Below are 25892 nucleotides of genomic sequence, written 5' to 3' on the forward strand. Positions count from 1 at the left end.
ATAAGTGTTTTTTAAAAAAATACCACATCTGAAACAAGTCTCAATAAACATGACTCAAGTATTTAATCTTCTTGATGTGTGCTTAAATAAAGGCCAGCAAAAGCTCAAAGAACATGGACCAGGATTCAGGACTTATCACTCTCATTAAGACCTCTATGCTGACAACTCAAAATGAGCAAAATTAGAGAAGTTAGAAGAATTTCGTCACTGTGTACATATGCCCTATTAAGTCATAAACTAGTTTTTAAAATTATGCCATAGAACCGGTGGCAGGCTTAAACCAGAATACAGTTCTTAGTACATACCAGTTCATGCCTTTTCGTTTTTGGAATTCTGATTTATCTTTGCATACAGAGTCTTTAACAATACAAAAACCTTAGAATAAGCAAATGAATATAGTACTTTGGAATGGCACATCAATAATAATCCCCCCCAAAAAAAGTTTAACACGCACTACTGAAGCTACTGTGGTGTATATAAGTCATTATGAAGCAATTAAAAGGTGAGCAATAAATACTAGAACTTAGGAAAGTGAAGTGCTTACCATTCTCTATAAAAGGTGCTAAAACTTGAATGTTAGTTCCACAGGACCCACAAAAAACTCCAATTTGCCCCACTAGCTGGATTCCACAATATGGACAATACATTGCCTGATGAAGACAATGCCAAATTAAAACCTGAACACATTAACTGCAATATTCCTTAATGACTTTGACTTATTAGTATTTGTTCTCGAGTTTAAAAAAGCTTCATTTCTAAGGCTACATTAAACATTACCTTTGTTAGAATTATCTTTGAATATATAATCCAGATATCTGTAGTATTATTAGAATCATGAGATTACAACATATTTACCTCTCCTCCACTTCTTTGAAGTGTCTCCCAGTCCTAGCGCACTGGTTAGCATGTTTTGGTTCGTGCAACTGGTCCGTCGGGTTATTGTCTCCCCAGGAACATTTCCGTTGTCTTTTTTCCTATTTCCGTTGTGCTTTGTGTGCTTTTGCAGCGCTTTTCTTTTTGCAGCGTTTTTCTTTTTGCAGCATTTTTCTTTTTGCAGTGCAGCGTTTTTCTTGAAATTGCAGTGCAGCGTCTTTCTTTTTGTAGCGTTTTTCTTTTTGCAGTGCAGCGTTTTTCTCGAAGTTGCAGTGCAGCGTCTTTCTTTTTGCAGCGTTTTCCTTTTTGCAGCATTTTTCTTTTTGCAAGTGCTTTCTGAAGTTGCAGTCCGTTTGGCCTCTCAGGGCCACCGTACATCTCCCCTATATGGCTCAACTCCTTTAATGGTCCACCATATACAAGCACAGGTGAGCCCATAAATGGAAGGAAGTAAACATGCCTTACTAAATAAGCAAACCAGAACCTTACATAGAATGTGCCTGCAATTAAACACTATAGCTATTGCCTCCCCATCATCCTACATGTAGAGGAGGGACAGAAAAATATCTGAACATGCAGTTCAGGACAAGGTTTACAATTTTAAGTACAACAATGACAACTTTTATCAAAATCACTCCAACAGGGGCCACAGTGGCAAAAGCTCTATCACCTTTAGTTCTCATCTTTTGGTCAGAAGCCAATAAAAAGTGAGTTACAGTAGTCCAAGCATAAAGAAATAAATGTATGTATAGCTATCTCCAGTTCAGAGCGAGATACAATACATCTTAATTTAGCAACATTTCTTAAATGATAAAAACAAGACCGAACCAGAGATTTGACATGACCATCCAATGTGAGAGTCGAGTCAAAAGTTACACCTAAATTCCTGATAGAGGATTTAACATAGACCAAAAGAGGACCAAGGGCTTACACTATCTGGGGTAAAAATCTGTCAGGAGCGCATACAAGGACTTCAGTTTTCCCCTCATTAAGTTTGAGGAAGTTAACAGCCATCCAACGTTTGATCGAATCTAAGAAGTCATTCAGAAACTGGAGCTTAGATAAATCTTGGGGCTTAAAAAATGTATAACTGCATCTCATCAGCATAACAGTGATAGGAAATGTCCTCGGAGGGGTTCATTATACGTTGGAGGGGAAGAAGCTATATTAAAAACAATAAAGGCCCCAAAACAAAACCTTGAGGGACACCGTAAGTAAGGGAGGTAGAGGATGACCTGAAATAAGAGACCGTCACAGAAAAACATTGGTTATGTAACTATGAGGAGAACCACTCCAAGGCAGTTCCAGATATACCAACCCAATATTTTAGCCTTTCAAGCAAAATGGTGTGGTTAACTGTGTCAAAAGCCGATGTTAGGTCCAGAACAGAGCAGAACAGAACATTTTCCTGCATCATTACTCATAAAAATGTCACTAGAGACTTTAAGAAGGGCTGTTTCCGTAGAGTGAACTCTCTGAAAGCTGGACTGAAACTTGTCAAAAAGGCTGTGTTTGTCTAGAACTGCTATAAGTTGCTTAGCCACAACCTCTTCTAGAAGGTTAGCAATTAATGGTAATTGGTGACTATCTATATCTATACTGCACATAAAACATGATATAATTGCTATAATAAATGCGAATTGAGAGATAAACAGGAGAGACATTTTCATCGATGCAGAAGACAATCAATGAACTCGCTTCACAGCTGACTGTCATGAATGACTGTTTTTTTAGTTTCAAAGAGACATGAGGGGTACTCCCCAAAGTCTGGCCTGGATCAGTGTCTGTGGTTACCATACTTACTGGAAAAGCTACTGTGAATTAAACAGATGGCATAACTTACCGGCGATATGACTCTTTACATTTTTCATTACAAAAGAAATGTACGAATTAGTTAATTTAAAGTTATCATATTTATAGTTATCAGTGTCATAGAATTCCAGTCTAACACATATGAGCATCAGATCAAATCACAGGGCTGCTGTACATCGAAGGACCAGCAGGTGTCAGTACTTCCAAATTAGCGGTTAAACAAGGCTTCGTGTGATCTGCCTTTTGGTGAAGCAATTGGCCAGAAAGATTCGACACATTCATGGGGCTTCATCACATCATCACTATTTACAGTTTATAGCAGCACCATTACCGCTTGTGATTTGAAATGCATTCTGAGATACCTGGTTGTCCCAAGTCAACACTACCGCCAGTCCATAGCAATTGGTTGTCTAAGATCAAACTGTCTTCATTTACTGTGCGCGGTAAGCAATAAGATGTTACACAAGCTGGAGTGGCAGTGTTAACCCCACCCCTTGACTTTGATGGGTGACAAATGAAATTAATTAATGAACAAAGCAGCAGGGCCAGGAGTGCTAAAATGAATTAAGTAAATACATCATTAAATAATTAATTTAATATTTCAAAAATTGATTAATTAAATATATAATTATTAATTAAATGTCTCATTGATTAATTAATTTGGAAATAAATAATTTAATAACTGTTTTAAATTAAATTAATGACATTTAATAAATTATTTAATAACATGTTTAATTAATTAAGATTATATTTTATCAAGATCATATTTTTTTTCAAAGGTGCAGACCACAAAGTTTAACATGCTGTTATTTTTCTCATTATTGTCTCTACAGATTGAGTGTCTGTAATCTCTCAGAGAGAAGCTGTGAAACTCTGTCTTCACTTCTCAGCTCCCAGCCTTCCAGTTTGAGAGAGCTTGACCTGAGTAACAATGACCTGAAGGACTCTGGAGTGAAAGTTTTGTCTTCTGGACTAGAAAGTCTGTGTTGTAAACTGGAAACACTCAGGTCAGCATTCTTAAAATGGCCAATAGATGACTATTTCAAATCTTTAAGCAATGCAGGGCTTTCTGTTGTGATTTAAATTATCTACTGTATTATATTGTTCATCCTAATCTGTGCGATTTATCTGATCAAAAAATGAAAAACGTATAAATAAAGTGTTGGAAGTTGTCCAACATATTGAACATATTTATTTCAGATGTTTTTGTTGTCCTCACAAGGTAATATAAGATATAAAGACTTTTATAATATAGACTTAATTTGCTGTCATAATCTGGTCAGACGTCTCGCTTGCCCAATATTTTCATTAGAACCAAAAAGCAACAAAGCTGATGACACCCGAAACAGTCTCAGCCCTACTTTATGTATTTTTTGTCTTAATTTTTATTTCATTAATTTTTTATCATTTGCAGATTTTAAGGTTTAGATTGACTAATGGCTATTTTTAACTACTGCTTCAGTCATGTCATTTTTTAATGATTTTTGGCTGCAATTTTTCTGTTTGCATTTAGCTGTGTTGCTATTCTCTAAGAGTATTTGTCATGTCTACAGGCTGTCAGGCTGCCTGATCACAGAAGAAGGTTGCAAGTCTCTGGTCTCAGCTTTTAGCCTCAATTCTTCCCATCTGAAAGAGCTGGACCTGAGCTACAATAATCCAGGAGAGGCAGTAGCGAAGATGCTTGAGCAGCTAAGACTGGACACTCTGAGGTATGTAGATGGCCGTTACAACCACAAACACTGTCTGATAGATGAGGAAACTGACCCTGTCTGATTACTTAATGCTGGAAACTAGTGTAATTTGAATAATCACACATGTAGGAACATTTTTCCCATTCTGGTCTAACATAAACAGTAGATGTCTGTATGGGGTCTCAAAGGGCAAATTTTCTATCAACAACAATGGTGCAACCTGTTCTAACTGATGTGTGGAAAGGAACTTACATCTTTACTCTCTGACCTTTATTTAGATTAAGTTTTATCTGTGTGTAGAGACCACGCCCAGGACATGTTTAGCCCCTAATTCTTCCCCTAATTCTAGCATAAACTAGAATTAGGGGAAGAATTAGGGTTGTTTGCCTAGCTTAGAAAAAAAGAATTGTTAATATAAATGGATTACTAGGTCACTCAACCTAACTGGCCACCTACAAAAATAGGCTTTGCATTGCTAGTTTGCTGCTTCTGAGCGTTTACATCTGAGACTTGTTTGTGCTAAAATATCAAATTGATCTTCTGGACTTTGTGATGACACAGTCACAGTTACATAAAGTCAAAGTTAATTAACTTTGGTTGAAATTCAAATTCAATTATAATAAGAAATAATAATTACAGCAGAAAGCGAATACTAAGGAACAATGGAATGGAGCTGGTGGAGCAAACTGGGTCACCGGTTGGGGTGTTAGGCCCAGACTAGTGGGTGTTTTTGACTGTAAAGCCGGTCTAGCATTAACAACCTGTTACCCTGCAGCCTGCACTGCAGGATATGTACTGTGCCATTGAGAGCTCCAGAAAGAGCCTGCACGGTGGTCCTGCAGCCAACCAGCACTTCAGTCAAATGTTATTGATATTTTTGCATAAATAAATGAAGATGATGAGCCTTTTAACACACATACAAAAGGAACATGTAAACATATGCTATAATTATTTTAGTGTGATGCTGTGATACATCATATTGTGAAATATCACTGACATTACATACTGTGCTCAACTGAACTCTCAAATGTACAAATATTTGTTAGGATATATACTGTTATATACAGTTAGGAGAATATGAAATAAATCTATACATCATAAAGGTCAGCCAGAGGACAGAAGCAATCCGAAAACGACAAGTATGAGAATGAGAGTGAGTGAAACAGAGCAAGAGAATACAAAAACAGAAACAAATGAAAAGTGAAGTGACAATTGCTTCCTTTTGTCTTAACTGCAACTGCTTCTGTTTGCACATTGATCTGATTATTTATGAATTCTTGCCATTCACATTCAGGTTAAGTAGCAGCACATCACAGATGGGAAAATGAAAAGCAAGCAGGTCCCTCAGTGATCATCCACATGCAGAAAAATACAACATACCTGTTAATTAACAGGTCACAGAGTCACTGATATTGTCAATTTAGAACAAACAGAGAGAAGACAGAGACAGAGTCTGAACAAAAAAATAATAGATGATTTTATAGGGTGATGAAAGAGGAACTCTTCTCAGAATGAGTGGCAGGAAGCAGGAATGTTGACTTAATTTTAGGTAAATTAAGCTCATTGGCTATTCCTGCTGTTTGTGTCATATCACAATGGCATGTTGTATCATGTCTCATTTATTACAGTTATAATTGTTTACAGACTAAAGCATGGAATTGCAGATTTGTGTTCTAATATGTGGAGCTAGTAAATAAAATCTATGAATTATTCCATCCTGACTGAAGCATAACCTTTGTAAAAGCAATAGCAAAGATAGCAAAGGATACACTAATGATCATGAGGATCACATCATATTCTATGACCGCTACAGTAGCTCAAAATATGTGATGCACTGGCTGCTGCACTCTACCTGTACTAAATCATTTTTTGTACCCAGTCCCAGTCTTTATGTTTAATATGTACTCACTCCCTGACAGCATGAATGAATGTCACAGTGTGTTGAAATTGACTGTGACTGTGGCACATGTTGAATGCTCTCTGGACATCATGCTTAATAATAAAGATTATGATGTAATGTGCTAATCATTTTTGCTCTTTTGAAGTTTAGACATTTTCTTCAAGTGTATGTGTCCAAAAGTTGGATTTTTCCTTTATCAGTGTCTATCAGTATTTGTATGAGAGCGATGTAATGTCCACGTGTGCATGCTGAAAGAGACTGTGCTGGTCTGACCCCCCTCCTCCTTTCAGGGTGGAGCCTGCTGGAGTCCGATGGCTGACACCAGGTCTGAGGAAGTGTAAGTGTGTTTTTAATGTGATTCATAAAAAAAAAACGGAAACATTTATCCACCTTCAAACTGTCACATCACTCATTCACATCTCTGATGTCAAAAGTCATCATCAAAGTGTCAATCAATGAACAGATGATGGATCAATAACTGCAGCTGGATTGTGTTTGTTTCTCCATCAGATTCCTGTCAACTCACAATCGACACAAACACAGTGAACAGAAACCTCAAACTGTCTGACAACAACAGGAAGGTGACACGTGTTTTATCGATTCCATTATATCCTGATCATCCAGACAGATTTGACTGGTATCCTCAGCTGCTGTGTAAAGATGAGCTTGAAGGTCGCTGTTACTGGGAGGTTGAGTGGAGAAGAACGGCTTGGTTATCAGTGAGTTACAGAGGAATCAAAAGGAAAGGAAGGAGTGATGAGTGTGTGTTTGGTTTAAATGATCAGTCCTGGAGTCTCAGATGCTCTAATGATGCTCATTCTGTCTGGCACAGAAGCATAAAAACGTCCGCCTCCTCCTCCTCTGTCTCTAACAGAGCAGCAGTGTATGTGGACTGTCCTGCTGGCACTCTGTCCTTCTACAGAGTCTCCTCTGACACTCTGATCCACCTCCACACCTTCAACACCACATTCACTGAACCTCTTTATCCTGGATTTGGGTTCTGGGCTCCATCGGATGGTTTGGCAAAGGGTATTATCGACATTTATGGCCCTCCTTTGAATAAACTATTATTTGACTTTGAGTCAGTGACTCTGTGTAGTTAGCGTTCCCCTGTTAGAGAAACAGCTTAGTCTGTACATATTTGGCTCTTTCAGTCAGAAACACATCATGAGATGTATGAAAGATGCTGATATTTTATTTTCAGTACATTTAGAATGATGAAATAACTCAACTTTAACATGTCAGTGGTGGCATTTGGAGAATTAAACCATCCTTTAGAAACTAGATATAAATATTATATTTTCCAATATGATTTTTTTCTGTGGTACAGATGACAATGAAAAGATATAAAACAGTCTGCAAATCATAAGTTATCAATTCAAATGATTATTAACGCCATAAGAGAAGGTTTCCTGTTATTTGTACCACTCAGTTGGTCATGTGATCTGGCTGTGCAGTCCACCATAACTGACATCGCTTTCTATTTTGATATTTTCATGGTAAATAAACAGATTCTTGTTTAGCACTTTTCTGCACACATTCATACTCTGATGGATGATGGAGAGGGTTAGTATCTTGCTCAAGTATATTTTGCATGCCAACTGGAGCAGCCAGGGATTGAACCACCAACATTCTGATCATTAGATGCCTTGCTCTATCTCCTGAGCTATAGCCAGCCATCATCAAAGCCCTTTCTTAAATCCTCTCTGAGAGAATCTCAAACATGAGGAAGACAGGGAAGAGAGTGGACTCATTAGTAAAATGAAACACAGCCAATATTGACGTTTAAGACAAGGGAGGTAACAGAAATACTAAATATATATATATGGCAGTGGTCACCATGGCAACATCACTGTCATTTGCTGTGTATTGTATTGATCATAATCCTGTCGTTTGTATTTCTTTTTATTGTTACCATTTTTGTCTTTTTTTAACAAACTATTTTTATCTCTTGCCATTGTTTGCCAGTGAGTGAAACAAAATTTTGTTCCATCTTTCTGCAATAAAAAATATCTTTAATTCTTGCAAGTGTAGAGTTGTAGTTACTTACAGTGACCACTAGAGGCAAGTGATCCTAATAGTTTCCCTGGAACCGTCCAGTTCATCCACATAAATAAGATGGCTGGTTCCATCTTATTTATGTGTTTATATGTGTAAAAACCACAACCAATACAGCCTTCGTTCGAACAAAATCATACAATTGATTGTCCCAAAAATCAGAACAGAATTGGGGAAAAAGGCTTTTAAATATGCTGCCCCTGCTTCCTGGAATAATCTGCAGAAGGAACTGAAATGATCAGAATTGGTTACCTTGGGAGAGTTTAAGTGAACAGCTCTTTTACTCAGTGTGATTGTTTTTAATGTACTCTTAATTTGATCTGTTATTGTATATTTTACACATGGTGGTATGGGATATTGTATTTGTTTTAAATGTTATATACCTATGTGGTATGTGACTTTTGTTGCCATGATGCCAGGTCTCTCTTGGAAATGAGATTTTTAATCTCAATGAGATTTTTTTTACCTGGATAAATAAAGGACTAATAAAAAAAAAAAATTAATGAAGCTGTTGGTGATCAACGCTTATCAGTACAACTATAAAAACAATATTAAACATTTAAGTGCTCTACAAATAGTTTGTCTGATGTATATAACTAAAATGTGTTTTAAAAGGGTAAATATAAATGTCAAATTGACAGCAGATTTCACCGTAATGTACTCTATTTTTAAAATATGCCAAATATAATCTGGCTTGGTAATGTTTTACTCATATTTTGTTTACACAGACTAAAGCAGTAGGACATGAGATGAAACACTGCTCCCCTCAAGCAGGAGGCTCCAGTCCATTCTAGTGAGCTGGACAACAGGAGCCATGGGTTTTTTTCCCCCTTTGTCTCACCCTCTCTCTCGCACTTTTTTTCCGCTTCACTCCACACACAAGCCTTGTGCTTTGCGCTGAGCAGAGGGGGGAGGGGCGGTAGTTACACTTGCAGTAGCACAGGAACAGAGCGGGAGGGAAAGAGACAGAAAGAGAGCCAGGGACAACAACATCACATTAAAAAGGTATAGTAATCATCCACAACTATTTTCAGTTGCGGATGATAAAGGATTCCGAAAGTTTATTCATGCAGGTCCATATGACAGAGAATGTGCATCTTCTTTTTGTTTTCATATTTTAATTTATATTTAATTGTGTTGTGGTTTGCAGTGTTTTGTGTTGTTTCACTTTAAATTTGTTTAAAAAGGAAAAGCTGAAAATTTAAATAGTTAAAAGATGAAATGTGAATAGTTGGACTGCTGCAAGGGGGGGAGATGAGATGAGACCACAGTGGAAGGAGCAGGGGAGGACATGGAGGAAGGCTGTTTTAGTGTGGGAAATGAAATTTGGGTTTAAGAAACTGGGAAGAAAAAACGACTGCCTTGTGTGGAGAATTGAAGAGTGTCTGGAGCACCGCAAAGAGGAGAGGTACACAAAAATTACACAAACAGAAAAATGCATTAATCCTACTAACACATACACACATGCAATGAAGCTCATGAAGATCAAACAGTATTTTTAACCATGCATTTCTGTTACCATCATCTTGTCCGGTTCACTTAGTAGGTTAAAAGGTGATACATAGACTAGTGAACTATTATTTTTGGGGAAGGATGATTGAATCATTGCAGGGGTGAACAGAATGCTGCAGGAGGGTCAGATGAGTGGAGACTAATAGATTATTGAGTTTCTTGCTTCTGATGTGTGGGGGAGGTCATATCATGACACACATCTGGGTACATGGGGGAAACAAAAACTCAAGGGCATAGATTTGGCATGGACGGAAGGGACATGTCCCCACCAATATCCAGCGATTATTGAATTGTCCCCACCAATAATTTGATCTCTTCGAGTAAAGAAAAACAAACCCAACAACAGGCGGCACTGTTAGTTATCTCAGTCTCCCAGAGTAGCATTTCTAATTTTGATTGAAACTGTCAGAGAAAACTGCAGCTTTGAGCAAGCCAGGATATTAGTTTACAGAGGCTGTTAAAATTATATGTCTAATATTAAAATGTTGGTGACACAATAATTTCATCCTAATGGTACTGACATATTCATTGGGTTAATTTTTGAGACAAAATATCCTGAGGTAGTCATGATTTTGCAAATATCCACCTTGTAGTGCAGTTTGCACAAATTGTTTTAAAAATGCACTCAGCCTACAAACATTACTGATGAGTCAAGATCTGCACAAATTGACAGAAACACTGAAGCAGCTCCACATTTTATTCTTATTGTCATGTATGTCCTGTTTGTCAGGTGACAGAAGAACCAACACAGAGCTTAGAGAGCAAAGGTGATACAAGATCACAGGTGAAATTGGATGATGACCTGGTGGTTCATGACTGTATTTGAAGCACATGTGTGACTGCATGTATGTGGAATGCCTCACTGTTATTTATCAGGTGACAGAGGCAGCTCTGCTATGTTGTAGCTCGGACAGAGGTGAAGAGGCGAGGTCACAGGTGACTGACTGATGATTTGGTGCTGTAGATTAACTAGTATTTATTATCATGACAACTGTTAGGCTGCTGATGTAAATTGATTCATTAGTGTATATTTGACAAAGAATCTGAATTGACATGTCTCACTTTTTATATGGCACGAATCCATGCGTTATTTTATCAGGTGGCAATATGTCCTAGTGTAGTCAGAGGGGAAGAGCCAGGGCCAAAGGTGAGGCACATCAAGCACAGAATAATAATTTTAATCTGAGGATAAAACGCATGTACTGAGGCTGAAAGAAGCTTCAGTGCTCTCAGAAGACTAAAAACATGGCTAAGGTCAACAATGACTCAAATGAGATTAAACAATGCCGCTGTATGCCATGTCCACCAGGAGAGACTGGACAGTATAGATGTAAAACCAATATGCCAGCAGTTCATTTCAGCTAACGAGAGGAGCGGGCATGTGTTTGGCTGCTTCACATAGTGGACATTGAGTTGTTGTGTGGGGCACCAGTAGTCCATGTCTGTTGCTGTAACAGTAGTTCATGTTTAGAATAAAAGATCCCAGCTCACTGATCTGATAGAGGGCAATAGTGCCTAAAATATTGCATAATTTTGCTGAGAGATCTTTTACTTTGTGGTAATCTTACATGAGTAGTTTTATGGCCAAAAACCACCAGGTCAGTCAGTGTTCCCTTAGTGCTAATGTGTCAGAGATGTTGGTGTACTATAACTGAAGTAATGTTGTTAAGTCCTTAAAGTCATATTCTTTTATTGTCATGAGTGTATTTGAAGCTATTTTTATTTTTGTATGTCACCTGATTTATATGGAATATGGCTGAAGTAAACTAAAGCCTAAAATACTTAGTCAGTCATTTGTTTAATAGTAATTTAACATTATATAATTCACATATTGTCATGATCCTGGGTCCTTTTGACCCAGCGTTTTGTGTTTTCTCTTCGTGATTGTGGTTCTGTTCTTTCTCTGGTTAGTGTTTACTCTGTAAACCGCACCTTCTCTCAGCCGCTCCTGCCTCGCTGCCCGACTCGCTGGATGTGATCTTGCCCGGCCCGTCGGAGCCGTCTGCGAGGAGGAGACGCAGATCGCGCCGCCGGCGCGCCACCCCACAGCCGGACGTTCGGACTTCTAATTCACCGGCTGTGGTGAGTGAGGACTCTGTGTCTTTTCCAGACTTTTTGACTGTTCATTCAGGGGCTGTGTTTTGTGTAGCGGATGTCAACGCGAGCTGCTTATCGCCTGTGCAGCTACCGGCAGCTCAGTTAGCTACCCCGCAGCCACTCTCAGCTCGGTTGGCTACCCCGCAGCTACTCTCAGCTCGGTTGGCTACCCCGCAGCTACTCTCAGCTCGGTTGGCTACCCCGCAGCCACTCTCAGCTCGGTTGGCTACCCCGCAGCCACTCTCAGCTCGGTTGGCTACCCCGCAGCCACTCTCAGCTCGGTTAGCTACCCCGCAGCCACTCTCAGCTCGGTTAGCTACCCCGCAGCCACTCTCAGCTCGGTTAGCTACCGCAGTGCCACTCTCAGCTCAGCCTCCAGAGTCACCCTCGTCCCTTTCAGTTCGGCCTCCAGTGCCACCCTCGTCCCTTTCAGTTCGGCCTCCAGTGCCACCCTCGTCCCTTTCAGTTCGGCCTCCAGAGTCACCCTCGTCCCTTTCAGTTCGGCCTCCAGAGCCTCCAGTGCCCCTTTCAGTTCAGCCTGCAGAGCCTCCAGTGCCCCTTTCAGTTCAGCCTGCAGAGCCTCCAGTGCCCCTTTCAGTTCAGCCTCCAGAGCCTCCAGTGCCCCTTTCAGTTCAGCCTCCAGAGCCTCCAGTGCCCCTTTCAGTTCAGCCTCCAGAGCCTCCAGTGCCCCTTTCAGTTCAGTTTCCAGAGCCTCCAGTGTCCCTTTCAGTTCAGTTTCCAGAGCCTCCAGTGCCACCCGTAGCGCAGGCCCCAGTAGCTCCCGTGCCGCCTGTAGCGCAGGCCCCAGTAGCTCCAGTGCCCCCGCTACCTGTAGCTCTGGCTCCAGCATTACCGGTTTCACTCATTCACTCCATGCAGGGAGAAAGTCTAAGTCCAACTCAAGGTGCTTTTCATGGTTCAGCCGCCATTGGCACAGTTTCCTCAGCTGATTCTGGACCCCTGGAGTTTAAGCAGCCACCTGGGAAGTGCACCGTGTCAGTGCTGTCTGAGCAGGGCCAGTGCTCAGCACAGCACCCATTTCCTTCATGTCTGCCAGTGGACTCCATGCCTGCTGGCTTTGTGATAGCTTCTGCTGGAGGGTCCGAGGGACCGCTCCGGCCTTTGTTTCCTGTCTCCGCTGGAGGGTCCGACGGACCGCTCCGGCCTTTGTTTCCTGTTTCCGCTGGAGGGCCCGAGGAGCCCGTCCAGCCTCCTGCCTCGTCAGCTGGAGGGCCCGAGGAGCCCGTCCAGCCTCCTGCCTCGTCAGCTGGAGGGCCCGAGGAGCCCGTCCAGCCTCCTGCCTCGTCAGCTGGAGGGCCCGAGGAGCCCGTCCAGCCAGCAGCCTCATCGCCTGCTGCGGCCTCATCGCCTGCTGCGGCCTCATCGCCTGCTGCGGCCTCATCGCCAGCTGCGGCCTCATCACCTTCAGCCACGCCTGGCCCAGCCTCCGTGCCTTCAGCCCCGCCTGGCCCAGCCTCGTTTGGGTCTGGAGCTAAACGGCCGTTTTCTAGACCGCTGGCTAGGCCTCTGGCCGGGCACCATTGCCGTCGTGGGCGGCCCCGGACCGCCTTCGCCTGAGCGGCCGCCGTTGCCGTCCGCACGGCCGGCCCCGGACCCTCGTCGCCTGAGCGGCCGCCATTGCCTTCCGCACGGCCGGCCCCCAGACCCTCTTCACCTGAGCGGCCGCTGTTGCCTTCCGCGCGGCCGGCCCCCGGACCGCCATCGCCAGAGCGGCCGCCGTTGCCTTCCGCACGGCCGGCCCCCTGGACCTTTCTGTTTTGGACTCCTGTGCTGTCGGCCCCCTGGCCGGCCCCCTGGACCTTTCTGTTTTAGACTCCATTTTCCTTGGGCTATGGTGTGTTTTGTTTTTGGTTTTTTTTTTTTTGGTTTTGGTCTCTGTTTTCCTGTGCTTTGGTGTGCTTTTCTTTTGGTCTTTGGCCTCGTGTTTTGTTTTTCTTTTTGTCTTTTGGCCTTCTGATGCTCCTGTTTTGTTTTGCCTCGAGCCCTCCTTCCTGGGTCCCCCGCCGCCCGCCCTGGTCGGGTTGTTTTCTGCTTTGGGCGGTTTTCGTTTTTTTTTGTTTTTTTTTTTGTGTTCTTGTGTTGGGCTGTCTGGGGCCAGCCCTTGGCGGGGGGGTACTGTCATGATCCTGGGTCCTTTTGACCCAGCGTTTTGTGTTTTCTCTTCGTGATTGTGGTTCTGTTTTTTCTCTGGTTAGTGTTTACTCTGTTCTGCCCGTGTGTTCCTGTATCTAGTCCGCGTTTCTTAGTTTGTGTCTTTTCTTGTGTAAGTTCCTGTTTTATTGTGAAGGTCTGTGTCTTATGTGAGTGTTTTCAGTTTGCCTCCCTAGTCTCGTCATGTTAATCACTCCCAGCTGTGTTCCCACCTGTATGTAATCTCCCTGTGTTCTCTGAGTGTATTTAAGTTGTGTCTTCTGTCATAGTAATTGCTGGTTCGTCTGTGTTGTTTCCCCTCGGTCTCCCTGCGTCTCTTCATGTGTATTTCCCCAGATCTCCCTGCACCGTCATTCCTGGTTTGTGTTGTTAGTTTACCCAGTTTAGGTTTTCGGTTTAATGTTCACACCCCGTTGCTGTTTGTACCCACTGCTGTAAATAAACACTCACCTGCACCAGAGCTGCCGCCTTTTGGGTCCTTTCTCCACCTCCACACGGCTTGCCCCGGCAAACCGTGACACATATAAAACTATGAATTGTGATTTTAAATGGTTTAAAAGCATGTAGAATAGCATAAGTAGGCAAGTATATTTCTCCTCTTTTTATTAAGAAGCAAAAACAAAAAGGAAAAGAAACAGGGCAGAGTTCAGTGGTTGAATCATCCGTCCCCACCAATGCCAAAACCAAATCTACGCCCTTGCAAAAACTCATCATTTAATAGAATATTGCTGTTGTGTGAGGTGTGTGACTGGTGGATGAATGTTTTGGGGATTTACGTGGCTGATGCATTTTCTTTTGGTACCACTTTTAACCTACCAGTTGTATTTTGATCTATCATTCTAAGAGAGTACGCTTAGACAACTTCTAAAAAGAGGCCTTCATATTTTTTGATTTTTAACAGTGCACTGAGATTTTTTGTTTGGCAATTTTCTCTTTTTCAAGCAGGCCTGCAAGATCGGAATCGAAAGCGCTACACAACATGTTGAACAATCGCAAGTGAGCTTCTCCAAAATTAAAATGGGCTCGGGAGAAAGCCACTTATTTGGGACAATCAGAAAACAAGTCCCTGCCAAAAAGGATTCAGCGAGGTAATCCAGTCTAAATTCTTTTTCTTTTTTGAAATGACGTCATTGCTGGCAGTAGAAACTCATTGCGTCACGAGAGGTTCTACTGTCAGCAAATAAAAAATGGGGACTGACTGGACTGACAAAAGCTTTGGCTGACTTGACACCAGTATGCAAGATTGCACCTCCACCCAGAGTGACAAAAGGGTGGATGTATGTATGTTTCTTTTTACAGGAGCAGAAAGGTGACAGCAACAGGTTGCATGGGCTTTTGGGCCGTGCTGACTTAACCTTTTAAATGCCACTTTCTGTGTCTTTGTGAATTTACCAGCAGTGTGTTATTAATGACCTTGTATTGTTTACAGTGCAGAGGTCACTGTGAGAAAGTGTTCATACAGATGCGCTGCGCTAACATCTACATCACTTTTTCCACAGCAGAGGGTTAATCGGGGTTGATCTAATCACATGATTTACAGCAGGACACACCGCTGGCTAATGTTTTTTTTTTTGTCCACAGGAAGGACTACAGGAAGAGTCTTTTGTCTCTTCAAGGACTCTTCCTTGAAGAGTCCTTGAAGAGACTCTTCAAGGATTCACGCAAAGGAGTGTGAATCTTAAGGTGTGAAACAGCTGTGTACTGCCTTTTGTTCCTGGAGAAGGTATTTAACTGAGAGCCATGCTAGGCTCAGTGAGACTCTGCTGACCGTCTGCCCCGCGGTCATGTAGGCTCTCCACAAGCTTGGTTTTCTGTTCTTTGTGTGTTTGGATTAAAGAATGTTAGCTACCGCTCACCGCTCATCTGCAGGCTTTATTTAAATGGAAAACTTCCACAACACTATGATTCAGATGTTGTTTGTCTGTCTTTGTAAAACTTTCACAGTGAATATCAGTATGTTGTGTTTCTCTGAAGCTCAGTTCAGCTGAGAATATTCAGTTCATGTCGCCTGCAGTCAGTAGCGGCCCTAGCCTGTTTCCTACATAATTTCCTTAGGGATTAATAAAGTATTCTGATTCTGATTGCTTCAGGATACATGACCTGCCATTATCCAATGGCACATCTGCTTACCTGTATCTTTTGCTCGTTTCTCCTCTTCTTTTCTATTTTTTCTAAACTGAGCACCTGATGGCTTTGAACTTTTCTTGTCCATCTTCCATTGGTTTTAATTTTGCACTCCAGTATGAACACAAATCCCCCATATCGAGGATCACCACAACATAACCTAATAGACCTACACCTTAGTTCACAGATTCACTTTGTCTAGGGTGTATTTCTGGGATTTCACACAACCCAGGATTCAAATCATGAATACAAATGGGCTTGGATTTACAACATTATGAATGAAATGTGCTCTATTTGGAAGCACCCCCTCCCCTTTCGACAGGTTGTGTGTGAGAAATCATCAAACTGTAAATTATAAATTTTAATTGTTATTGATCCCTTTACCCCGAGTCCTAAAGTGCATATTTATTTTCTTACTCTTCTTATATATATTGTTTGTTTACTTGCACTGCTGTAACTGGAGCTTCGTCGTCTCGTGTCTGTATATCCTGGACTGTATGTAGCGGAGATGACAATAAAGTTTTACTTTGACTTCAGCAGCGAGCAGGCGCGCCGAGGGCTCTCGCGCTCACTTTTCGCGTACAGAATTTCGAAAAAACATCGGTGCAAATTATAAGTCTATATTATAATATCTGGTGTTTTCATGTTTGTTGGTTTGTTTTTATTTTGCGAGTTGGTTATTAGACGCTGTGCCAGCCAGCCAGAGAATCCCCCGCCCCGCCCTCTCCTCCCTGTGCCGCAAGCAGCAGGCGCACCTCGCAAACGAGGGCGCCCTTACTCCCAGCAAATGGCCGATAGAAAACCGATCGGTGCCTGTGACATTCCCAATATGCGCTGGCATGACGTCGTGGCAGCATGAGTACGAGCAATTTTTATTATTATTTTTTTTCTTTTTGCTGATGCCCGTGATGCCGTCCCCCACCACGATGCCGCCCCGGGCAACCGCCCGTGCCGCCCGTATCGCCCGTATCAAAAGCCGCCACTGCCTGCAGTTATTTTGCTGCAGATTAGAAAAACTGTGATGTCAGCTTTATTGCACTGCTTCCTTCTCTGTCAGATAAGACTCAACAGGTTGCAGATAGAAAATGTATTCCTTCAGCAGAGTATTAAAACAAGAGTATATGTAGTGTAAGATATATCTGCATTCACATTACAGAATGTGACAGCTTTCAGTCAGTAATGTGCAGAGACAGAGTCTGACTAAAGAGACATTACAGTGAGACCTGTTTGATCAGCGGAGACAGTCTCTCTCTGCAACAAGTGTTTGACTTTAACTGTCACACAAAATGATTCAGCTTCTTTAAACCCTCCAACAAACCTTTTAAATTTTTATTCCTAAACAAAGGAAGTGATTCTAAACTTATGTTTCCGAGCACCAGCTTTCTCACAAACCCGTCCTGTCCCAGTTTTTTTTTCTTCTTCTTTTTATTAAAGTTTCACTTTCGTTTTCCTGAACTTGGTGTCGCAGATGATCTTGTCGGTGTGAGTATCCATGTGAAGGTAATGAAAGCAGTCTGTGATGGTTTTTTTTGTTTTGTTTTGTTTTTTTTAAGTTAACATCAGCTGTGTGCAGCTTAGTTCCAGCACAAACAGCACAAATCTGCTGCTGCATAGTTCACAGTAACGGACTCACGAACAAAGCGACTGGTAACCTGTTCGCCATTTTCTGTGTGTGTGATCAGAGTCCGGGAATGAGAGCAGAAACAGTTAGTTGATGGTCAGCAGCTTAACTCAGAGGATAGAGGGACAGGTCTGTGTAAATTATTGTTTAATATAGATGTAACAAAAATTCGACATAAACCTCGAAATACAAATACTGCGTCACAAACCTCTGATTCTCTTCTAACAGGAAGTAGGCTTTTGTTCACTGTTTACACCCACAGAAGAGTGGTCTTACTCAGAGACTGACTGGACCAAACTTTTTTATGAACTTTTATTGTTCATTAAACTTTATTAAATTTAAACATAATCATTTAAAGCTGATTACATATCAATCACAATTGTTACTGACTTTCTCACTGACACGCCCAGGGGAGCCTGAAGCAGCTGTCTGTAAATCATTACCTTATTCCTAAAGCTGATATCAGAGTACAATTAATCTGCACAAGTTTGTGTTTAAAGACCTTAAATTCCAGTTAGACATCAGTTCATCAGTTCCCCACATTCTGTGTTCAGCATGAGTGCTGATGTCATCAGTCTGTCATCAAAGTAGAGACAGAGCCGGTGATCTCGGTAAGATCTATACATATCTAGAAATACTGAGTTTGTGGACATCAGGGCAGCTTTTTCCCTACATGACTGCTTCCAAACATCACTGAATATATTTTTGGGGAGTTGTTGAACATCTACAGAGAGTCTGGATGTGCTCTGACAGCATTTTACACTGAAATATTCAAAACTCTTAAGTACAGATAAAATGTTGCTAAAACATTAAATTTAAAAAAAGATCGATGTTAACGTGAACTACGTCTACAGGCAAACAGAATCATGATCACATGAAGAATGTTTCCAGTGATAAATAATTAATCTGTGAATTAATCGGAGTCCTTTTCATGGATCTTTGTTGATCTTTCTCAGAAATGTATTAAATCAAAGTGTTTTTAAAAATTACGATAGATTTCTCTGTAGTAACAACGGTTTAATGTTGTAATTTTAAAGCTGTGAGCTGAAATATGTGTGTGAAATAATCAGTTTCAATTTGTTCCATTGGTTCGTTTTCTGCAGGCAGACTGCAGACTGGGAAACACCAGTCCTTCTTAGTCCTTCTACTCACAACATATAAGAATCCAACTGGAACACGTCCTGTTACTGAGGTCTGTACTACGAAGCAGGATTTGATCTTATCAAGGTAATGTCAGGGTTCTTACAGGGGTATGTTCCCAATGGTAACTTATGCAGCTATTTTTCAGTGTCACGGACCAAACTTTTTCAAACATGCCGCACTTTTAATTGTAAACTTCTGTTCACTACTTTTCCTGTCACACACAGTCATACGTGTGTTTTATTTTTAGCTTGCATTATCAGTTTAATCTCTTCATATACTTCCTATAATATAGGTTTACCTTACTTTGTAAAGTCAGCAGCTCTGTCACGACTACACTCTTCTCTGACTCCTCATGTCTACACCATCATAATGCCCATTAATATATATATATATATATATATATATATATATATATATATATATATATATATATATATTTGTTTTGTTTTTTTGCTCAGATTATGGTTTTTGTTCTGAGCAACTTATAACAGGTTGCCAGTCTGTCATATGACTAACACAAACAGACAGACAGTCATTCACACTCACATCTATGGGCGTTTAGAATCATCAGTTAACCTAACCCCACTAGCTGCATGTCTTTGGACTGTGGGAGGAAAAAAAATGCAAACTCCACACAGAAAGGCCCTGAACTGGTGGTGGAGTCAAACTCAGGATGTTCACACTGTGAGGCAACAGTGAGCCACTATGCTGCCTTAAAACTGACAAATCTCGAAATAGTTAAAAATTTACTGAAAATGTACTAATTGTGGTTCAGCACAATCATGTTTCAGTTTTTAGCCCTGTTTTGGTTCATCATCCTTTTGGAGGATCTGTGACCTGTGACTGAGACAAAGCTTTCTGATACTGGGCAGCACATTTCACTGCCCAGTATCTAGGGTTTTGTTGTTGTTGTTGTTTTTTGTTGTTGTTGTTTGCAGGAACACTTTTCTTTCACAAATAATCAGATTCATCCATTATTTATTACTTATATTTATCCAACATGATTCCTTCCAGATGTCTGAAGTAATGCTGGTATCTGTACTAACTGGAAGAAGTAGTCTGTAAACAGATTTGTTAATATTTCAACCTTTGCAGTACAAATGTTCATATTTCAAATAAAGCAAGCAGGCTGGGTGTGGCTGTGTCTGTTTGTTTTACAGCATCAGAGTCACAGCAGGAAGTTGTTGCTGTTGTAATCATTGATAAGTTCAAAGACATTAGGTAAAGGTAGAGCAGCTGATCTTTGAGCTCTGAGATGCATCTTAAAACTCTTTTATGATTTAAAGTGTTCAATGTGGCGGCAGCCAGATCACAGAGAAGAAGCAGAGGATTTTCTGTTTTTCTAAACAGACGTGGTCCACACAGTGGAGAACCAAAGAGTGAAGAAGTTCATTGGAAGAAGCTGAGTAAGTGAAACTTGGATTCATTAGAGTCTCTGAGGTTTTGTCTTCATCACAAATCAGCTGCTGCTCTTTGTTAGTGTGTTTATGCAGAAAACTGATGAGGACTGTGATACATTGGATAAAGACTCAAAACCATAATGTGCCTTGAATATAAACTTGACAAAATCTACAAGTAGATATTTGGTTTACTCTCTTCTCTTCAGGCAAACAGTCTGTGTCAGTGTCTTCAGGTGGCTGCAGGTTTTTACCAGCTTCATTAAATGTTTCTCATTCTGCATTTCATATCACATCTGCCACTGTTTGAGCCTCTTTAACAGAGGAGATCAGACTGTAATGTGATATTTAGTAAGATTCAGTTTTCTTGTGAACTCTGAACAGATTAGATTAGATAGAGGCTCACAAATCAAACTATAAACTATAAAACGAGCTCTGATTTGAGTTCAGATGGTTCAAATGCTGGACTCCAGTCTGACTGATACTCAAGTTGTTTTATGGGCATCAAGGTTCATGTTCATTTGTTAAATATTCTCCATAATTCGTGGATAATATTTAACAGGAATCAGTGAGCGCCCCCTGCTGGTTCCCCCTGAGTGCTGCTTGTCAGTCTACAGTGATACTGCAGGATGGATTTATGGAGGCTTTGAGGGATTCACTGCAGTTCTGCTGTAGTTGGTCCCTCACAGCTACATAATCAGTTGCAGTGCCACTGATACGAGCTACACCAGTTCTATGGTGCCTACAAACAAGACACAAAATACCAACAGATTGTAAGGGAGACCAGGTAGTGTGAACGATCACATATGTGACATGTAAGGTGTGGATAGATAGACAGAAAATCAGTAATAAATAAAAGGTAAAATTAAATAGCCTGTCTCACTCATTGCTGATAATGTGCGGTAATAGGGATAATGATAAAACTAGAAAGATGCCATTGTTATGTTCTGTTAATGAAAACTAATTTATTATCCTCATCTAAATAAACTTCTGTTTCAATAATCACAACATGTGCATGTATAGAATCATGAGCAATTTGCATTAAATAAATAAATAATTGATTTTTTCAAAACCATTTAAAAACTCTGCGTACTGCCACAATGTGATTTTTATTCTTCCCTGGAGGCTATATCTCTACCACCATTATTTATTTATTTTCATAGAAATCTTCCATAGATGTTAATTCAGGATTATTTTTGATCGCTGTGTCTCTGATAAAACCTCAGTAACATCTGCAGCTGCAGCTTTTGTTGTGAAAGTGGAGTTTCAGAACAGAAGTTTGATTAATTGATTCTCTGAGGTTTTGTTAGCGTGTTTATGTAGAGAACAGATTTATTTCATCTTTAATGTCTTGGCAATCAAACCACAAAGTTCCTCCAACAATAAACTGTAAAAGTCTGTGAGCTGATATTTGTAGAGTCTGTAGGTAGAGATGTATTCTCCTCACATCAGAATAACTGTCTGAGTGTCTTAATCAGAAGACTGCAGGTTAGCTTCAACATCATGAAATGTTTCTCACCATCCACTTTACATCACATCTAGAACTGTCTGGTCCTCTTTAACAGTGAAGTTTGAGTATGATGACATGTTTATTAGGACTCAGTTTTCACTTTGACCCTGAAGCTCTGGGCTCATAGTCAAACTATAAAACTGGAGATGTGATATGAGACACTGGTGCACGTGACGGATTCCAGTTTGATTTTGATGGCCAGATTGTTTTATGGAAGAGTTCATTATTGTGCTAATGAAGAGGTTCAAAGGAAGTTTGAGGTTGTTATCACCATCTGGTCAGAATGTGAAAAAAACAGCCATCAATCTGTTGAAGTATATTTCAGTTGATTGAATTGTAATCAGTGGTAACTCAACTTAAAGGAAGACACACATGGACTGGTAAACTCTAAATGAGAAAACAAGGTTGGACTACAAGTCACTAACCTAACTTACGAATAAAGGTTTAAACTCAAGAGACCAAATCAAACTCACCTCAGCTCCCACCCTATGTGAGAGTGAAATGAGTGAGCTGTAAGTGAGTGCAGTCCTTATATAACGTGTGCCAGATGAGTGCAATTAAGGGACAAAGTCCAGAGCCAATCAATGGTGAGAAAAGGAAACAAGGCCAATCTGGTGAGCTGAAGGAGAGTGGGGAAAAAATGGTAAGAAAAACAAGAATCTTTACAACAGCCGCCCCCATATTTCTAGTTGGAAATATGTTTAAATTACCATAGTCAAAAGTCCTTTTCAGGAAGTGAAGGCAGGGGGATGAGACATGCTACAGGTTTTTGTATATGTTTTATCCCGCACTGCGACTTCTACTGTTCTTATGTGGCTATCTGTGCTCTTTAGAAGGCGTGTTACTTTCCCTACAGGCCAAACACTTCAGTGGGTTGACCCAGAGGTAGACGGCATAAAAGTCCACAATTCAAAGTTCAAGGGGCTGGCTGCGTGGAAAGCGGCGGCAGCGCGAATTTAAATTTGATCACACCTGTATCCAATTCAGTTCCAGTCATTTCCTGGCTCACAGCTACTTATTGTGTCCCAACATGATCTGTATTTAAAAATGGCTCATCCTCAGTAAGAATGGAGCTTTGAACTTTAATGCTTTCTGTTTGTGTAGAGACACAGAAAAACTTTGATTTGATCTTATTCATGAGATCAAATGAGGTTTTGTGAAGTTATGCTGTGCCTGCTTCCTGAACATGTTGATGGGAGGGAAATCAAAGGGCAGATTTAATCTAATGCCAACAGGAAGGAAAGGAGAGAGATGTTCCTGTGTCACCTGGGAGAGTGATATTTACAGGAAAATCAGAGATGTTTAAAGTGAGGAAATGGAAAAAGAAGAAAAGAAGGAACCTTTACTTTTGATGTTAAAGTCTGCTGCTCCTGCTGAGCATCTCCTTCCTGTCCTGCTTCAGGTGGAGTCTTGACTCCTTCCAGGAAGTAGCTCACCTGTGTGTCAGTCCATGTGTGGGGTGGAGATTCTTCTTCAGCACTTTCAAAAATTAAATGCAGTTTGCTCTATGACATCACTTTTTTTCATTTTCTCCAGATGCACAACATTCTAGTGATAAGGAATTTGAAGATCCATCATCTAGTATCTCTTCTGTCCACAGTTGTTCACTAAGCCAGAGTGAAATTGGTTAGTCTGAGATTTAGATCTGCCAAAGGAAGCGACTGAGTTTCCTGCATCTAGCCCTCCTGTCGTGTTCACCTCCCACCCCTTACTTTAGTGTTGACTGGTCTATTTCAACAGCTCTTAAATTAGCATAACAAACATTTTTCACCACCAAATTCAGTTCAGTGGGTCGTTCAGTGGTCATTCAGTGGGTAATCAGATGTAAAACACAATATTTATGAGTGTTTTAAGTTGTAAATTGGTCAAACTTCCAGTCACAGTGAATTAGTGTGTGTCAGTGAATGCATCATGTGTGCTTTATGGCTCCATCTAGTGGACTGATAGTAGAAGTAGAGCAGCTGATGGCAGCTTCCTCTGCCTCACACTGCTGTCTGACTGCATTCAGCTGACACTGAGAGGAAGGACAAAAGAAGCAGCTGACATTTGGACAGCACATGTGATGGAAAAGAAGATTTCAGTTGATGTGCACATGAATGATTTGTGTTTCCTCTGCAGGTGAAGGTAGAAAGTGTGTGTAAGCTGATGTGTATGTGTATTTAGCAGCATGGATCAGTGTGAGGACAGAGAGGAGGGAGTCCCTCCCTCTAAAAGAGCCAGAGAGAGCCAGACCACAGCTCAAAGGTGAGATGACAATCTCTAACGGTCCATGACTCTTCTCCATGTCACAGCTCAGCACTCACATCACTGCTCCATCATTATTCACAGGAAGAAACGAGGAACTAAACGTAAACATCAACCTGAACCCAGCTGTGTGTCCTTAAAAAGTGATGAGTCAAAGGACTTTAATATTGATTTCAAAGAAAATTCTTCTGCTGCAGAGAGGTAATGTGTCACTAAATGCTGTTTCTTAAAATGTTTACATTATGTTTAATGCCAGCTCAGCTCTTTTCACACACATTTGTATGTTCGTATGTAAAGCTGTGTGTTTTGGGAGTTTTTCTTTTCATAAATACAGCAGTCAAAGATTGAAGAATGAGTATTTGTAGGATATGTTTCTATAGTGAGTGTACTTTTTACATATTGTATTAACACAATTGACCTAAATACACTGGAAGGCCATGAAGTTGGAGTGGGAATTATTATGCTAGATGTTTGTACCTATGTACTGGATTTGTGCTGACCTATTTACACGTTTTAAGTACATTTATATCATATGTTATACTACTATATGAACACCTGTTAAAGAAGAGTGTTTGTTTTGCAAGCTAATTAGTACTAATGGTTAGTTTAGAAAGTTTTCGTTTTTATAGTTTTTATTTTAAAAGAGGTTCACCTGGTGATTATGATTAGTTATGGCTCTTTTGATAGTGCAAATTGTTTGATACTAAAGAAATTCCTAATTAGTGAGATATATGGTTTATTTTGGGAGGGTAACCCGTTTTTAAGTCATAAAAATGTCAAGTAGATTAATTAATTATTTCTTTCTTTAAGACAAGCATAACAGCCATGATTTCTAACTCTGAGTTAACATCAGCCACAAAAACCTATCAAAAAGGACAATAATGAAGATGGATGACAAGCTCTGTGAAGAATGTTCACAAAGTTCTTGATCTCATGGGATGTACTTCATAGAGGGGTTCAGATAAATTTATTATTTTGGCTTTAAAATTTAAGACCTGACTAGTCCGAAACATAAAAATGAAAATAAACAAAATCCAAAACAAAACTCTTCATACTTGTCACCTGATCTGATCTTCTCAAATGTCAGAGAGAAGATTCTCAATTTGACACCAAGACAAACAGCAAAGCATCTGTTGTGTCCTTTAGCTTGTATTTATCTCTGTGTGGAAAGTGTGAACTTTATGACTCTTTATAGAGTGGACCAGAAGAGTTCAAAGGTTCCCATTGATCAACCTGCCAAACACCATCAGACACATTTGGACTCTGTATTTATGGTTTGTACATGCAGAAAAACAGCTCTTACATCTGTTCTGTTTACTCCATTCTGGACTTTATAGACCACTGAATTGTTAATGTTTCCATCGTCTGAGGTTTTGGTCAATTTCAGTCTGGCTGGATTATTCATATCATCTTCTGTTCCAGCTACTGGAGGACAACATCATCACTTTTGTGAAGAATGAGCTGAAGGAGATCCAGAAAATTCTAAGTTCAGATTACCCAGAATCCTTAGGGAGCCAGAAAGAGGATGAGGAGGTCTTGGAGGGTGAAGATAAAGAGGAGAACAGAAACAGCACAGAAGCATTTTTGAAAATCACACTGCACTTCCTAAGGAAACTGAAGCAGGAGGAACTGGCTGACTGTCTGCAGAGCAGTAAGAGGATGTCTTTAAAGATTTAAGCTGCTGCATAAATGGGAAATTTAGGAATGTCTCAAGAAATGGACCAACATAGATTCAAAA

The 25892-nt window shown here is 40.5% G+C and overlaps 2 protein-coding genes across 18 annotated transcripts in view; both read left to right on the forward strand.

Annotated features, from left to right (window-relative positions):
• LOC309700847 (protein NLRC3-like) overlaps window positions 1–8833 on the forward strand; it is a 97222-nt gene extending 88389 nt beyond the window's left edge. For all 9 annotated transcript variants that reach the window (XM_082524691.1, XM_082524692.1, XM_082524694.1 and 6 more), the window contains 4 exons: window positions 3519–3692; window positions 4239–4394; window positions 6567–6613; window positions 6787–8833. In XM_082524691.1, the coding sequence (XP_082380817.1) occupies window positions 3519–3692; window positions 4239–4394; window positions 6567–6613; window positions 6787–7379 (970 nt within the window). In that variant the 3' untranslated portion in view covers window positions 7380–8833. The remainder of the gene's footprint in view (window positions 1–3518; window positions 3693–4238; window positions 4395–6566; window positions 6614–6786) is intronic.
• An 8806-nt stretch (window positions 8834–17639) lies between these two features.
• LOC309700860 (protein NLRC3-like) overlaps window positions 17640–25892 on the forward strand; it is a 57850-nt gene continuing 49597 nt past the window's right edge. For 2 of the 9 annotated variants that reach the window (XM_082524745.1, XM_082524737.1), the window contains exons 1-7: window positions 17640–17739; window positions 18964–19087; window positions 20290–20409; window positions 24029–24154; window positions 24239–24355; window positions 25350–25428; window positions 25577–25805. In XM_082524745.1, the coding sequence (XP_082380871.1) occupies window positions 24078–24154; window positions 24239–24355; window positions 25350–25428; window positions 25577–25805 (502 nt within the window). In that variant the 5' untranslated portion in view covers window positions 17640–17739; window positions 18964–19087; window positions 20290–20409; window positions 24029–24077. The remainder of the gene's footprint in view (window positions 17740–18963; window positions 19088–20289; window positions 20410–24028; window positions 24155–24238; window positions 24356–25349; window positions 25429–25576; window positions 25806–25892) is intronic. The other 7 variants (XM_082524738.1, XM_082524740.1, XM_082524743.1 and 4 more) reach the window with 7 other exon arrangements.

This window comes from Aulonocara stuartgranti (assembly GCF_965226115.1).
Source record: "Aulonocara stuartgranti genome assembly, chromosome: 23".
NCBI lineage: Eukaryota > Metazoa > Chordata > Actinopteri > Cichliformes > Cichlidae > Aulonocara > Aulonocara stuartgranti.